We start from the raw sequence: 15,799 nt of genomic DNA, 5'->3' as shown, positions 1-15,799 counted from the left end.
GGGTTTTTGTTTTTTGCTTTAAATTCCTTTCCTTGTTTCATATTTCAGTGATTTTTATTTTCCCCTGGAGAGGAAAAGGGAGGAGTAGACTCAGTAGCCTGACCCGGGTGTTGAAATTACTAGCAAATTGTCTGTTGTATTTGCATGTACTACTAACACCCACTGCCTCTTCTAATATAGCAATCAAGTGCCAAAAATGTAATGGAAGGGAAATTAGTTATTTGGAAACAAAATCCATACAAAGAGGTCTGGCAGCAGTATACATATACCTGAGCTGCTGTCTTAGCTGATGGCTTACCAGTTACATTGTTACTCTTAATTTTAGAAATTAAATTAGAATGTCAGGAAGACTTTGTCAAGGCCTCTTGATAGCACAACCACTCATGTCAAAGCAATATTTGTTATGGAAGAAAATATGCTGCAGGGAAGAGAATATACTGAGGACATTTGGGCTTTGTGACTGCTCTGTTGTAAGTGGGGTGAGGGGGGGGGAACCACTTACAGATGCTGGTGGTGTGTGCTTGGTTTAGGAGGCAGCCCAGAGGTAAAATGCCACTTTTGAGATAAAGGGACACAGAAATTATGGGAATGACAGATAGCTGTTAGATGATGAATTAACAAAGTATGGCCAATAATATATATCCTTAAAGTTGTCCTCTGTGATTTTACTTTTGATGTTTAATATCTTCTAAACATTCCATTCTAGTAGTAGAGCATCCATCTTTATGTCCGTGTAGCAAGGACCTCTGGGATCTTTGCAGGAAGGGGCTGAGCCAATCAGAGACTCATCTTGAGAAATGTTGTGCTAAATGGATAGGGATTCAGAATGCTGACAGCTGAATCAATGCATTTTAAGTTGTTTTGGGTGCAAACCTCTAATGAAGTTATATCAGCTGAGGGGCCTTAGGGTTTGTGCTGCTCTGATCTGCACAGGAATCTACAGAGCAAGGCAGCAAGTTCATGTTGCTCATTGCAGCACCATGGAGAGCACCTAGCAAGCAACTTATTCTGCAAAAGTTAGAAGGCAGTTTTATAATTCCTTTCCTAATGATCCGTGGCATGGAATCTGCCTTTTTCATAGCTGCTACTCAGTAGGTCAGCATCTTCATTGAGCTGTCCTTTACAACCCCAGGGTCTCATCCTAATGCTGCGACAAAGGATTTTGGAGGCCTGATTAAGCTGGGTGCCTCCCATCTGTATATACATTGTTATAAAATGCCAATAAGCCTCCAAATACCCCATTCCACAGGAAACCAAACCTGGGTAAGAGTTGTTGGATTGTTTCACCACTCAGAGAATTAGGAAAAGCATAACACTATCATATATGCAAGATCTCAGAAAGAGCAACCAAAATGGTCATGGAAATGGAGTGATTGGATTGTTTCACCACTCAGAGAATTAGGAAAAGCATAACACTATCATATATGCAAGATCTCAGAAAGAGCAACCAAAATGGTCAAGGAAATGGACCTGTTCTCTGCAGTTGTTCACTCTGTATCAGCAGGAGCCATTAGGTTTTCGTAACTTGCATCTTCTGGAAAAAAGCGACCTCATATTTCCTACTCATAAATACTTCCTGATGACAGCTAGAAACACTAAATGCTTTTAGCTCAGCACTCTTGTTAATTAGAGTAGCAAACCTGCCTAGATCCAAAATACCCCTTTTTCTCATCTCACTTTCCCCCCCCTTCAGGAACCTAGAAGAGCAAATATATCCTCTCACCCGTAGGAACATCATGTTTCATGTTCTTTTCAGCAATGCTCTAATGCACAGCTACTACAGGGTTTTATTTTTCCTTGTAATGAGAAAGCACTAGGAGCCTTCTGGGGAGTTGGGGTAAGGCTGTAATGGTGGTGGTCCTATTCATCACTGAACATATTAATGTAAGAAAAGCCTTTTGGATCAGACCAGAGGCTCATCTCATCCAGCATGCTATTTTCATAGCAGCCAATCAGATGCCTTTGGGAGACCTGACAGCAGCTCATGGCCCATCCCAGACTTGAAAGCCAAAGAGTCAGAAATCAAGATGGAATGCAGTTAGGAAGCTGTGGTGAGAGCAAGCCAGTAGGGAGGAGAGATGGAGAAAAAGTCACAGAGTGGACGGGACAGCGGCTGGAAGACTGTGAGAGATGGTGGGTGGGCACATGCACATAAGAGTGTTAGAGAAGAGAATGGGAAAGGTGTGTGCTAGGAAGCAGTGGTTCATAACATAAGAAGAACTCTGCTCACTCAGGCCAGTGCCCCATCTAGTTCAGCATGCTGTTCTCAGAGTGGCCAACCAGGGGCCCCGAAGAGACACTTGCAAGCAGGAACTGAGTACAATAGCCCTCCCCCCTCCTGCAGTTTTCAGTAACTGGTATTCAGAAGCATTGCCTGCCTCCAACTGTGGAGGCAGCTAGTAGCCATTGATAGCCTTCTCCTCCATGAATTAAAATTATATCCATTTTAATCTGGCTCCAGGCCCAGTTATGAAACAGCACCTTAGTCACTCTGGTAGATGATCTAGGCCAGGAACATCTGGATTTCTGAGCAGCTTCAATACATAAACCATGGTGTCCTTTTGAAGCATCTTGTAGGGAAATGGGTCTTGGGGGGGCATGGCACGATGAGTGGCTCCAGTCCTTTCTGGAGGGGCCATTCTCCATGGCCACACTGAGGCTCTGAAACTTTCTCCCCAGGGAAGTCCACCTCATTTCCCTATCAATGACTCATCACCAGGCATCCTTTTTAATAGGTGAAGCACAACCATTGAGCAAGAAGCACCTTCAACCTTTTGCAAGTCCAAAGAAGATGCTTGGAACACGGCTCACTGCCTGAACACAAGAGGAAACTTGCATAGAATTACACCTTTGAAGCTGTTTTGCCTTTGTATTCCACTAGAGAGCTTACGAAAACTCAATATGCACCATTCAAGTCAGACAACAGTTACTCTGTCTCACAGTTTAATATAATAACTGAGCTTTAATGGATCAGAAGTATTCAGATTTTATCTACCAAAGCTTCATATTACTCTGACCAAAATGTGCAAGCCAATAAAGCTCAGACTCCAACAATATTTTTTTTATAAAAAAAATACCTAGAATGACTAATTTTTTAAGATCATTGGATTGGAAATAACTTTACCAAACTCAGTTAGAACAAAAGTGGTTGTGTTTCTGCCATCTGAGGTTTAAAAGCAATAAAAGTGGAATTAATGGGAAGTCATTTAAAAATAAATTTGAAGTTCTTCTCTTTCTGCTTTCTGCAATGAAGACTAAGGTAAGGGGAGCACTTTTAATCATTGGAGTGGGCAGGAATCCTCTCATTTTGAATTTTGGCATGGCATTTAACCATTTAGAAAGTCAGGGGAGCTGCTTTTTCTAGGGTCACATTCACACCTTGACTTACACCAAGCTGTTGGGAGGCCCTTAACAAATTACCGCTTCGCTTCCAGGATTCTTTGGGGACATGCCCTTGGTGGGACCCCCCTACTACTGAGTCCAGGCCCACCCACACCTCTCCCATGCCTGCCAAGCTAGCAGGTGAGTGATGGGGCAAGAAGCAAGCTCAAGTCGTTCACCCATCCACCTCATTTATTCATTATTGCACTTACAGCCACTCAAGGTGGTGTATATGGTTTCCCCCCCTCATTTAATCCCCACAGCAACCCTGTGAGGTAGGACGAGGCAGTGCCTGGCTCAGTGGGGACTGGAACCCTGATCTCCCAGCTGCACTAGCCCAGCACTCAAACCACTACACCCCTCTGGGTGATGTGGAAGAGTGTGACAGAGGGAATAATAATAATAATAATAATAATAATAATAATAATAACCCACTCTGGGCGGCTTCCAACAAAGCACTAAAATACAATAACCTATTAAACATTAAAAGCTTCCCTAAATAGGGCTGCCTTCAGATGTCTTCTAAAGGTTTCGTACTTATTTTTCTCCTTGACATCTGGTGGGAGGGCATTCCACAGGGCGGGCGCCACTACTGAGAAGGCCCTCTGCCTGGTTCCCTCTAACTTGGCTTCTCGCAGCGAGGGCCCTCGGCGCTGGACCTCAGTGTCCGGGCTGAATGGTGGTGGTGGAGATGCTCCTTCAGGTATACAGGACCGAGGCCGAGGGAAATGGGATGCATCCTCCCGAAGTGTGCCAGGCAGTCTGATTTCCACCGTTGCTGTTGCTTCTCAATTCCAGCTTGCTAGGAGATGGTGCTGTTGGTCCCTCCCAAGGCTCTGGGACCTTGCACAGGAGAGAGAGGGAAGAGAGAAATCTCAGCAAAACTGTACAGGACATTCCCTCCACATGTGCTGAGCCAGGAGGGACAAAGGCTGTGTGTTCATTCACAGTTCAGCAGAATTCAGATCTGACAAGGTGCCACCCGCTGCCCATTTCAACCATTGTTTTTTCTGTTAGGAATCACTGTCTACATCCATATTCAGGTGGCATCACACATGCAGCATTTCCTTCAAATGCAACACAGTCCCCCATTGTTTCGTCCTTTACACCTGGATGCCAGGTGCAGATAGCAAACCACCACTTTACAGCTCCTGTTCCATATACTATACCAGGCTTGGTGGCACTTACTGATCAAATGCCTGAGACTCTGTCTGTGAATGCCAGGGACAGTCTTGTGCCTGCTCCAATCATGACCGAAAGCTACATTACATTTTGATTAAAGGAAATCTAGCTGAGCTTGTTTTTCTCCCTCCTGTCCCCTCCCAAAGGTAGCATTTAAGTAGAAGAAACGAGCCCTAAATAATCCTTGCGTCATTGCAATGATGCCAGCTTCCTCTTAGACAACAAGGGGAAACGGCAAACTTGCTATTTCCAGTGAAATCTTCTAGGTGGGTGTTATTCCCTTAATATGCTCATCCAGTCCAAAGTCATTTTGATGAAAATTGCCTTTTCCCTCTCAGGTGAAGTCCTTAGTTGCCTAAGAGGAGGTAATGTGAGTGAATTTTGTCTCCTGAAAAAGAGAGATGCATAGTCCATACAAATCCATTTGTTCCAGGTGAGAATGATTGAGGCCATAGGAGCCAACTCACAGGGGTCAAGGTCCCTTTGCCTCCCCAATAAAATATTTGAGGGGGCTCCCCCCCCCCAAGTTTATGGGTATTGCCATTCAAATGGTGTGTGCACACCACATCTTGGGATTACCTGCCCACCCCATATTTTATTCAAGTTGGCACCCCTGCTTGAGGCATTTGTTCTTTGCAGATTCCAATAGCAATAGACCTCATCCACACCTCCTGCGGCAGGAGCAAGCCAGCAGTAAATCACACCACACACTTTGGAGTTAACTCTTTATTAGCAAGAACAAGGTCTGCACAGGCCTAACGAACACAGGAACTCATCCCTGGTAGGTCTTGCCTTATTGATCAGTTGCCAAGCCTAATGTTCCCCTCCTCCCCTATGTCTCCTCCTCCCCAGGGTTTTTTCTGAGCAATTGGAGACTGTGCCTGCATGTCTGTCTTTGCTCCTCCTGCTTCATGCCTATTCTGGTTCTGAGAGACCATGGAGGAGGGGAGACACCTATGCCTCTTCCCTAGTCCGATTCACTGCTTTGTTTCTAATCAATGTACGTCCTGTAACTTCCTGCTGAAATCCTTTTACATCACAAATCTTCCAGTTTACTTCTTTTTTGCCCCACATTTGTTGTGCCCCTTCAGAAAGCAGTAATGTAATAACAGTAGGAAAGCATTGCAGAACAACTAAGAAAGTGAAATGGTCCAGTGTAAACCTAGCTCTAGTGTGTTGTATCAATGCCATGTTGCAGAATACACCTGCCACCCATACACACACACACACACACACACACACATATATATATATATACGCCCTACCTGGAGGGGCCCCATGGGATCAACCTTTTCTTTTCTGTACATTTATGAACTTGGAGAACTTGAAGATTGGAGAACTGGGTGCAAGCTAACAAAATGAATTTCAACAGGGACAAATGTAAGTTTCTGCACTTAGGCAGGAAGAACCAGATGCACAAATATAGGATGGGGGACACCAGGCTTACTAGGAGTACATGTGAAAAGGATCTAGGGGTCATGGTGGACCACAAGCTTAACATGAATCAACAGTGTAATTCAACAGCAGGGAAAAAAGTGAATGCTATCCTAGGCTGCATCAACAGAAGTCTAGTGCCCATATCAAGGGAAGTAATAGTACCACTGTATTCTACCTGGGTCAAACCACACCTGGAATACTGTGTCCAGTTCTGGCCACCACAATTTAAGAAGGATGTTGACAAACTGGAATGTCTGCAGGAGAGGGCAACTAGGATGATCAAGGGTCTTGAAGCCAAGCCTTATGAGGAGCACTTGAAGCAGCTGTGTATGTTTAGCCTAGAAAAGAGGAGACTGAGAGGAGATATAATAGCCATCTTCAAATATCTAAAGCAGGCTTCCTCAAGGCCCTCCAGATGTTTTGAGACTACAATTCCCATCAACCCTGACCACTGGTCCTGCTAGCTAGGGATGATGGGAGTTGTAGCCCCAAAACACCTGGAGGGCCGACTTTGAGGAAGCCTGCTCTTAAGGGCTGTCACATGGAAGATGGAGCAAGCTAGTTTTCTCCTGCTCTGGGAGGTAGGACTCGAACAAATGGCTTCAAGCTCCAAGAAAGGAGGCTCTGACTAAACATTTAGAAAAACTTTCTGACAGCAAGAGCTGTTTGATAGTGAAATGGTCTCCCTCGGGAGGTTGTAGACTATCCTTCCTTGGAGGTTTATAAGCAGAGGTTGGCCATCTGCCATGGATCCTTAAGCTGAGTTTCCTGCATTGCAGGAGGTTGGACTAGATGACCCTTGGAGTCCCTTCCAACTCTGTGATTCTATGATTCTATGTTGAAAAGCCCAGGTTGCAATACTGACTGCTGAAGGTACACACCTGCATTATGAGAAATGTTTGTTTATTACTGCTTTCTGCTTCGTGTTCTTTAACCAGTTCTGATTTGTTAGAGAACCTGACATATACATAAAAAATGGAATCTGAGTTTCTCATGCCTTTGCAGCATTCTCAGTACTACCAGTGCCTTGTTTCCTGCAGGGGAAAAGTCCAGGGGGCAAATCTTGGTGGAGGGTGCCTTGCTTTGCATGCAGAAGGTGCCAGGTTCAAGCTGTAGAATCTCCAAGTTAGGCTCGGAAGGACCTCTGTCCCAGGACCCTCTACAGTTACTGCCAGTAGTGCTAGATTTATGGGAAAGCTAAATAATCTATTGTTTAGGCCATCAGACTATGAAAGGCATCTAAATACACCTCCTCCCTGAAAGCCTTACCATGATTCATTTAAAAAATAAAACGTAAAAAACAGGGAAAATAGGCTCTGAAACAGACATTATTTATCTGATAGGAGAAATAAATATCTAATGGCTTCACAATCATTTGTCATATTGCATTTTTAAATCTCTCTCTCTCTCTCTCCATCTATCTATCTCCTGCAGCTAGATCATTCTTGCCATTCAGTTGCTGTTTTCATTGTCCTTTCTTGCACATTTTAGGGAGGGCAGTGCTATGGGGCTGACATAGCTTAGGGCTTTAGCATTTTGCTGATTTAGCCACTCAGCAAATGACACTGAGCTTTAAGGATCATGGTCTGACTTGCTAGAAGGCAGCTTCTTATGTAACTATGAACCCAGGAAATATGTGCTGGTCTTTGAAACGGATTGAGCGAGGCAAAGAAAAACGTTGCACGGATAGAAGTAAATGAAAGACATCAGATTCAATTTATTAGAAGACTAACCTCATTCCAGAGAGGATGCAAAACGCGAGAGACAAAAGTGCAAATAGGAAGATGTGGCTGTTCTAGCACAGACTTTTTGCAACCATCTTCAACTGATACATTGTATTCACCTGCTGCTTGAAGATAATTCTGTGGCCTTCTAGTGGGAATTTTCCCATCAGGAAGGAACATAGCTAATACCATCCCTGACAGCCTCCAAGTAAAGGCCCTTTGCTCTATGGAGCCATTCACATTCAGACATTTTTCTCTGGACATCTACACGTGAAGCGCAGAGCGGGTCACAAATTTGCGCCTGCCAGCAGAACCTGCATAAAAGTGTAGCTGAAAGACTGTTGTGGTGGTGTCAAAATTGAAATGCGAAACGCGGGCAACCCGTAAAAGTTCCAGAGGGCACAAAACACAACTTGATTTTTGTGCGTGCTTCGTGGGGAGAGAAGCTTCCGGTCCTCCTCCCTCTGCGCCTCTTTTGGCGGGTAGCGCCGACACCGCGCCTGGAGGGCCGAGGGCGCAAGGGAGCGCCCTTTAATTGCTTTCACTTTTGCGGGGCGGAAGTGGGAGGGGCGCGCCGCTGGCGAGGCGAAAGAGAAAGTGGAGCGGCAGCTGCCGGCGGGGGCGAGGGGGGGCGAGGGGCGGCGGCGGCGACCCAGGTCCCTTTCCCGGCTGGATGGAGGCGCGCCGCTGGCCGGCCTCCCCCGGAAAGGCGCGCCGGCGGAGCCATGGGCGGCGAGGGCTGGCGAGACTCGCTGGGCTACTACTACTGCCTCAAGTTCGCGCTCTCGGCGTACGCCACCCTCTTCTCGGTAGGTGACTCGGCGCCGGGCTCCGGGCGGCTCTCGCCCTCCTCCTCCTCCTCCTCCTCCGCCGCCGCCTCGTGGCTCCCCGGGGCCGCTCAGCGCCGCGCCGGGCGGGGACCAAACCCAGCCCTTTGTCTCGGGCAGGCCGCTCCTCCATTGCAGCCTGCAGCGCGCGGGGGGGGGGCTTTGCTGTATCTGCGCCCCCCGCCGCCGCCGCCTCTCTTCCCCCGGGGGTTTGGTTTCTGGACTCTGCATCTTCCAGCATGGTGTTTGCGGGCCTCTGGCGCCGCTGCTCCCCCCTCGCCCCCCCCCCCCGTGTGGGAGCGGAAGAAAAGAAGCGGCCTTAGATCGCCCGCAGCCAGTGCCTTCCCACGGCTGGCTTGGAAGCCGCGTTGATTTTCTCTGTTCTTTAGAATTATATACTGTTGGATTGTTTTGCAGACAAGAATAAAACGATAACATTATTGGTAGAAACAGTTAACAGCCATTGGAAACATTGATAAAAGATCAAAATCAGCAATAAATTGAAGCAGAAATATGTCCACGTTCTGTGTTATTGGCGAAACCCCCTCCTGCCATGAAGCTCCCTTTGGGCCAGTCACTCCCTGCCCACCTCACAGGGTGGTTTTGAGGATAAAATGGGGAGGAGGAGAATTATGTATCACCAGTTTGAGCTCTTTATGAGAAAGATATAAACAGGAATGTTTTGGGCAGCTGCATTTACACGACATTAGCCACAATCCAGAAGGATCCTGTTGCTTCTTGGAAAATACTGCTGCCTGGTGTGGTTTCTCCTCAACACCCCCCCCCCCAAAAAAAACCAGGTGCAATCTAACTAGAAAACTGTTTGTGGAATAAGCAGCAATCTGAACACACCCTAACAGCTGTCCTGCTTATGCAGATGATAGCTTATTGAATAGGATTGCGGGGGGGGGGGGGGATTGCAAGGGCAGGGGAACCAAAAAGCTCATGTGCATCCAGTGAATACTTGCCCACCCCTTCTCTGATGTGAACAGTGCCATGCAGATGTGGCTTGAAGCACAGCAGGAGGAAATAACCTCACTGCATTTCAAGATGCTGATGTGAACACCCCAAAGTGGACCATTGGGTGTGTTTAGCACATCATTGTCCACACTCGCTGGAAGTGGCGCTACTTCTATTCCAGCCCTCCCTGTGAAGTGTAGGCACCTTCTGCATGCTCTACCTCTGCGTTCTGACCCTTCCTTTATTATACACATATACAGTCATACCTTGGGATGAATACGCTTCAAGTTAAGCATTTTCGGGTTGCACTCCGCGTGACCCAGAAGTAACAGAGTGCGTTACTTCCGGGTTTCTCTGCTTGTGCATGCGCAGACACTCAAAATGATGTAATGCGTGGAAGCGGCGAAATGCCGCCCACGCAGACGCACAGTCGTGTGTTACGTTCACTTCAGGATGCAAACGGGGCTCCGGAATAGATCCCGTTCACATCCAGAGGTACCACTGTACAGGTGTGTGCATATATTCCTGCAACTCAGGATAACCCTGCATGGCCACAAAAAATGTATTTTGTAATAAATGAGTTACTCTTTGATCTGCTGGCCACAGTTTCACCCCCTCTACTTACACCTTTTCCCAGCTCATTATATGGAAAGTTGCTCATTCTTATTTTTATTTATTTAATGTATTTTCTAATTTGCCTTTCATCACCATGTGATATCAGAGAGGGTACCATAATAAAATGCACCAATATAATCTCCAGTAAAAATGCAGTTTGGTCATGACTCAGATCTCCAGGTCCCCACACAGGCAAACAAAAAACCCCAGTCAAGGCTGGCAGGAAAAAGCTTAGACTGATTCTTAGGCAGTTGAGCCTCTGACTGAACATGTGTGCACTTGTGGGAGAACAGCCCCACCTTGCCTAGGGAACTAATTAAAACAATGGTGTAACTACCAGTCCCTCTTCAGACAATACATAAATAACTTGTGGAATTTGCCGCCTTAAGCTGTGTTGATGGCCACTGGCTTAGAGAGCTTGAAAAAGTTTTAAAATTCATGGGACATTTTGCTAAAAGGAACTGAGTACAGGGGCAGTATCCTGAGTACCAGTTGTTGGGGAAGAACGACAGACTGGCCGAGAAAATCATGCCTAACTTTGTGTATGTTCAGACCATACTGCAACATTTGAGTTTTGCTTCACATAATGCAAATCAGAGTGGAGTCCCTAAGGTGGTTGGATGGTGTCTTGTACACCTCCTTCTGGCAACTGGAGCTATCAAAGGAGGGGAAATTTCTTTGCCGAAGATTTTGGTGAAGAAAGTCCAGGATCTAATTTGCACTCGAATTTTACCAAGGTTTACCCCCAGTCAGAGGTGGAGCTAGCTGCTCCCGCACCTGGAGCGGCATGCACCTGGGGGTGGGGCTAGCTGCCCGTGGAGGCAGGGCCCGTGGAGGATGGGAGGCGGGGCCCGTGGAGGCGGGGCGAGCATCCCAGGGATGCGGGGGACGATTCCCAGGGGTGCACCAACCACTGCTAGCCTCCTGGGCAAGTGGCAAGTGTTGGGGCGGGGCGGCGATGTCACTCCCCCCTCAGGGATGGCACCTGGGGCAGGTCACACCCACCGCACCCACCTTTCTCTGCCTCTGCCCCCAGTGTGAGTTCAATGCCAGGGCCCCAGAAAGGCATGATGTAAGGATAAATGGCCTCTGATCAGGTGTGGAGTGCATTTTTCTCCTCACTGAACATAAGAAGAGCCTGTTGGATCAAGCCCATCTAGTCCAGCATCCTGTTCTCGTGATGGCTAACCAGGTACCTGTGGGAAACCCACAAGCAGGATCCAAGCACTGTCCCCTCTTGTGGTTTTCAGCAACTGGTATTTGGAAGAATTACTTCCTCCATGTGGGAACAGAGCATAGTCATCCCGTCTTCAGCCACGGATAGCCCTTAAAGCCATTTACGTTACGTTGGTGGCCATCCATCCAAGTGAGGTCTATAGTTTAACTCTGTGCTGCGTGAAGGAGAACTTGGTTGTATCTGCCCTGAAATTCCCAACGTTCAGCTTCATTGGATGTCCACAATTTCTAGTGTTGCAAGAGTGGAAGCAGAACTTTGCTCTCTCCACTTTCTCCATGCCATGCATAATTTTAAAAACTTATTTCATGTCGCCTCTTACTCACCTTTTCTCTAAAATGTCCCAAATGCTTCAACCTTTCTTCATAGGAGAGTCTTTCCATCCTCTTCCTCCTTTTGGTTGCCCTTTGCTGATGGCCCTACAGATGAGGGCTGCACATCAGGGATTACAGATGGAGAAGGGTCATGGCTCCCCATAGGTTTGAGCCCCTGCATCTGTTCCTCCATAAATCAAGAAGTAATCTGGATTATTCCATAAATTAACAAGGGAGCACTGGGCTAAAGCACTTGGCCTCTCCTCCTCCTCCTCCTTTGGCGATCACTCGTAGCCGAGTAAGATTGTCTTCCATAAACACGGTTTTAACAATGAGTCTGTAAGTGACTGTGGAAGCCAGTTCTGGATCCACACGTCCTTCCACAGTGGGGACATCACCTCTTCCTTTGTCTGATGGGTCTGGTAGGGCTGAAGAGGCAGGGAGGTGACTCTATCAAGAGGCGCTGAGCAAGCTTGTTTCCTTCAGAATCTGTTGAGGCTCATCACCTCCTTGGCTTCTGGACTGGAAGGTGGACCTGCCCTCCCTGCTTTTTTCCTGCTAGTTTAACTGCCCCACCTTTGCAAGGTTGGTGTAATTCAGGCAGCTTGGTGCCCCCCAGATGCTTTGGATTATGACTCCCATTACCTCCAGCCACCATGGGTACAAACTGAGGAAGCGAGCATTTTGGAAGACGGATAGGCTAGTCTTTCTCCCTGACCTGCTTGTCTCATGCAGATGAGCATAAGAGCACTAGAAGAGCCCACTCAGGCCAGTGCTCTGTTCCCACAGTCAACCAGATGCCCATGGGATGCCCACAAGCAGAACGTATCCAAACACGCATTTGTTCCCCTGCAAACTGAAGTGGTTCAGTCCAGGCACAGAGGCGGCTTCACGCCTGCCGGCTGATCACAAACTTCAGTTATAAATCAGTCCACTGCTGGTTGAGACTGTAAAAACTTTGGAGGTGAGCTGGTAGTGGTATGTAGAGTAACTGGTGTCGGGCCCTCCTTGTCAAGAAGGCTGCCTCTGAACATTTCTCTGTAAATTGCAAGTCTCTTGTTTCTTGCAAGAGTGAGGTATTCTTCGGAAGCTCGCTGTTCAGTAAAACCAGCTGTATGCCGTTATTCATGTCACTGCTTGATATGGATGGGTGACAAAGAAGCTTTTGTTAATAGTACAAAGCTTAATAGTATGACAGGCTTGTCTGTATGAACTTCATGAAAGGATGTGGGTAAGGAGTGGAACAGAAGCCTTTGAGTAAATGCTGTACTTCTTTGTGATTGCTCCTAATAATTCTACTTGTACCTTGAGCTTTAGTTGAATGTTGAAATCTGCTCCATGAGGAACGTATTGCCTCAAGAGAAAATTCTATTCCGGTCCCATTCAATCTTATTGAATCCTTTAGTAGAAGTAAATGAGAATGATGTTGTACCACGGATACATGGGCCTGCTTCACTGCTTGAATGGTTACCTGCAGAAGCTATCTGTACTTCGGAAGGTGTCAAGGTGCCTTTTCTCTCTCAGCAGGCTTTGTAATACTCACATTCTGCGACTTCGTGAATAATGGAATGGATCTGCTTTATTGGACAAAGTGATTCTGAGGATTCAGTGTGGTGAGAAACTGCAACAGAGAAGTATTTAGAGCTGAGGTGGCTAACTGCTGCTGCTGCTGTTTAGTCGTTTAGTCATGTCCGACTCTTCGTGACCCCCTGGACCAGAGCACGCCAGGCACTCCTGTCTTCCACTGCCTCCTGCAGTTTGGTCAAACTCATGTTAGTAGCTTTGAGAACACTGTCCAAGCATCTCGTCCTCCGTCGTCCCCTTCTCCTTGTGCCCTCCATCTTTCCCAACATCAGGGTCTTTTCCAGGGAGTCTTCTCTTCTCATGAGGTGACCAATGTATCGGAGCCTCAGCTTCAGGATCTGTCCTTCCAGTGAGAACTCAGGGCTGATTTCCCTAAGAATGGATAGGTTTGATCTTCTTGCAGTCCATGGGACTCTCAAGAGTCTCCTCCAGCACCATAATTCAAAAGCATAAATTCTTCGGCGATCAGTCTTCTTTATGGTCCAGCTCTCACTTCCATACATCACTACTGGGAAAACCATAGCTTTTACTATACGAACCTTTGTTGGTAAGGTGATGTCTCTGCTTTTTAAGATGCTGTCTAGGTTTGTCAGTGCTTTTCTCCCAAGGAGCAGGTGTCTTTTAATTTCGTGGCTGCTGTCACCATCTGCAGTGATCATGGAGCCCAAGAAAGTAAAATCTCTCACTGCCTCCATTTCTTCCCCTTCTATTTGCCAGGAGGTGATGGGCCCAGTGGCCATGATCTTCGTTTTTTTTGATGTTGAGCTTCAGACCATAATTTGTGCTCTCCTCTTTCACCCTCATTAAAAGGTTCTTTAATTCCTCCTCACTTTCTGCCATCAAGGTTGTGTCATCTGCATATCTGAGATTGTTGATATTTTTCCGGCAATCTTAATTCCGTCTTGGGATTCATCCAGTCCAGCCTTTCACATGATGAATTCTGCATATAAGTTAAATAAACAGGGAGGCAATATACAGCCATGTTGTACTCCTTTCCCAATTTTGAACCAATCAGTTGTTCCATTCTGCTGCTGGCCAGTGTTCAAAAAGCAACAATCTAAAAGTGGGCATCACCAAAGCGTCTTTGTCCACCCTGTGTCCGCTGTCTCTAGCATCCACACATGTAGGCACAAACCCCACACGTGTGTGCGCACACATGCTCACCACATAATGGCAGAATGCTGTATTATCTCTCACAGAAAACAGAGATGCCAAATGAACAAACATCTGTTTTACTGCAGATTATCAAACATTGGCATGGAATAGCATTAAGGGAAGAAAGTTCCACATAAGCATCTGATCATGTAAACATGCTCCCTGTTCCGCAGGTGGTTTGCACAGTGGTTTTGAGCAGTTCAGCATGGTCAGTGGGGCACTGTTGCACAGAGAACTTCATTTGCATCCTGTTACCTTGGAACTTCATTTTCCTGGTGATTGAATGTTGTGTGTGTGTGTGTGTGCGCGCGCACGCGCGCAGTTGACAGGACAGTGAAAAGGATCTTTTTGGAGGATGCGCTGGGTTTTTTGCTTCCCTCTTCTGTTTAAATATAATAAACACAACCAGCAGAAAGTGAAATATCTACACTCTATAAATTTAATCAATTAGTAAAGCATCTATAGTCTGAATATTGGGCGAAATCTAATTTAGCATTCTGAAACATTCAGTCAATAATGCCTATAAGTGGACCAGCAATCCCAATGGACATTAACATTGTTTACATCTCATATAATCACCCTTATTATCACAGGTACTTTCAGTAATGGCTTTCCCCCCTAAAAGCTCTATGTACTTAAGATGCTTATCCATCCAGCAAACCTGTAGGTCAGCATATCATCACCCTCTGTAGAGTTGAGGCTGAGATGGTTTGCTGTGCTTGAGGCCACCAGTGAATGGACTTGTGTGAGAGTCCATTTGTTTCATATAACTCACCATTGGAATTTTCCAACAGCTCAGGAGCTTTCCTGGCTGTGGCACCAGCTCCGTTTTTACCTCTGTTTCAATTTTGTCATTCAAACCACCAGTCAAGAAATAGCCAAGTGTGTGTTAGCCAAAGCTTCATGGCCATGGTTGTGCAATAGGCAAACCAAGGTGGGCAAGATCTGCTCAGCAGCTTCTGTGGGTGGTGCAGGATTCTGGTTATAACAGTGGTTTGTCAGGGTCCAGGTTACATTGTGGAGGTAACCAGAAGCCACAGATAAGGGATCGGGAACATCAGTCAGAGTCAAAAGTTGGTCAAGTGCACCATATTTAACAAACAAGTCTCTGTAGCTGCGATATTACCTAAAACCCACACAGCTTGTTCATGGAGGTGCACCTGTGAAGAAGCCAGCAACCAATGTTCTGCTATCTACTACAGCTGATGTCTGTTCAGATGTGCCAGAGGCAACGCTGGCTAGTGCCCAAGCAGATTCATATTGATTCTCTATCCCAGCAAACCCAGCGTGAAAAATGCTTTAAAGCTGTCTGCCTTGCTGGGGTGTGTGTGTGTGTGTGTGTGTGTGTGTGTCCCACTAAGCACGCTGGCCCTGTAAGGCTGGGGA

General features: G+C 46.6%; 1 protein-coding gene across 3 annotated transcripts in view; it reads left to right on the top strand.

The window, feature by feature from the left end:
* Positions 1 to 8,341: 8,341 nt before the first annotated feature.
* The window catches only part of LOC308483514 (tetraspanin-15-like), a 94,760-nt gene continuing 87,302 nt past the window's right edge, over positions 8,342 to 15,799 (top strand). Inside the window, exon 1 of one of the 3 annotated variants that reach the window (XM_081017545.1) lies at positions 8,342 to 8,533. In XM_081017545.1, the coding sequence (XP_080873671.1) occupies positions 8,450 to 8,533 (84 nt within the window). In that variant the 5' untranslated portion in view covers positions 8,342 to 8,449. The remainder of the gene's footprint in view (positions 8,534 to 15,799) is intronic. The other 2 variants (XM_081017544.1, XM_081017543.1) reach the window with 2 other exon arrangements.

The sequence above is a fragment of the Podarcis pityusensis genome, assembly GCF_964106645.2.
Source record: "Podarcis pityusensis genome assembly, chromosome: 8".
Taxonomy (NCBI): domain Eukaryota; kingdom Metazoa; phylum Chordata; class Lepidosauria; order Squamata; family Lacertidae; genus Podarcis; species Podarcis pityusensis.
This window is presented reverse-complemented; position numbering and strand designations above follow the sequence as displayed.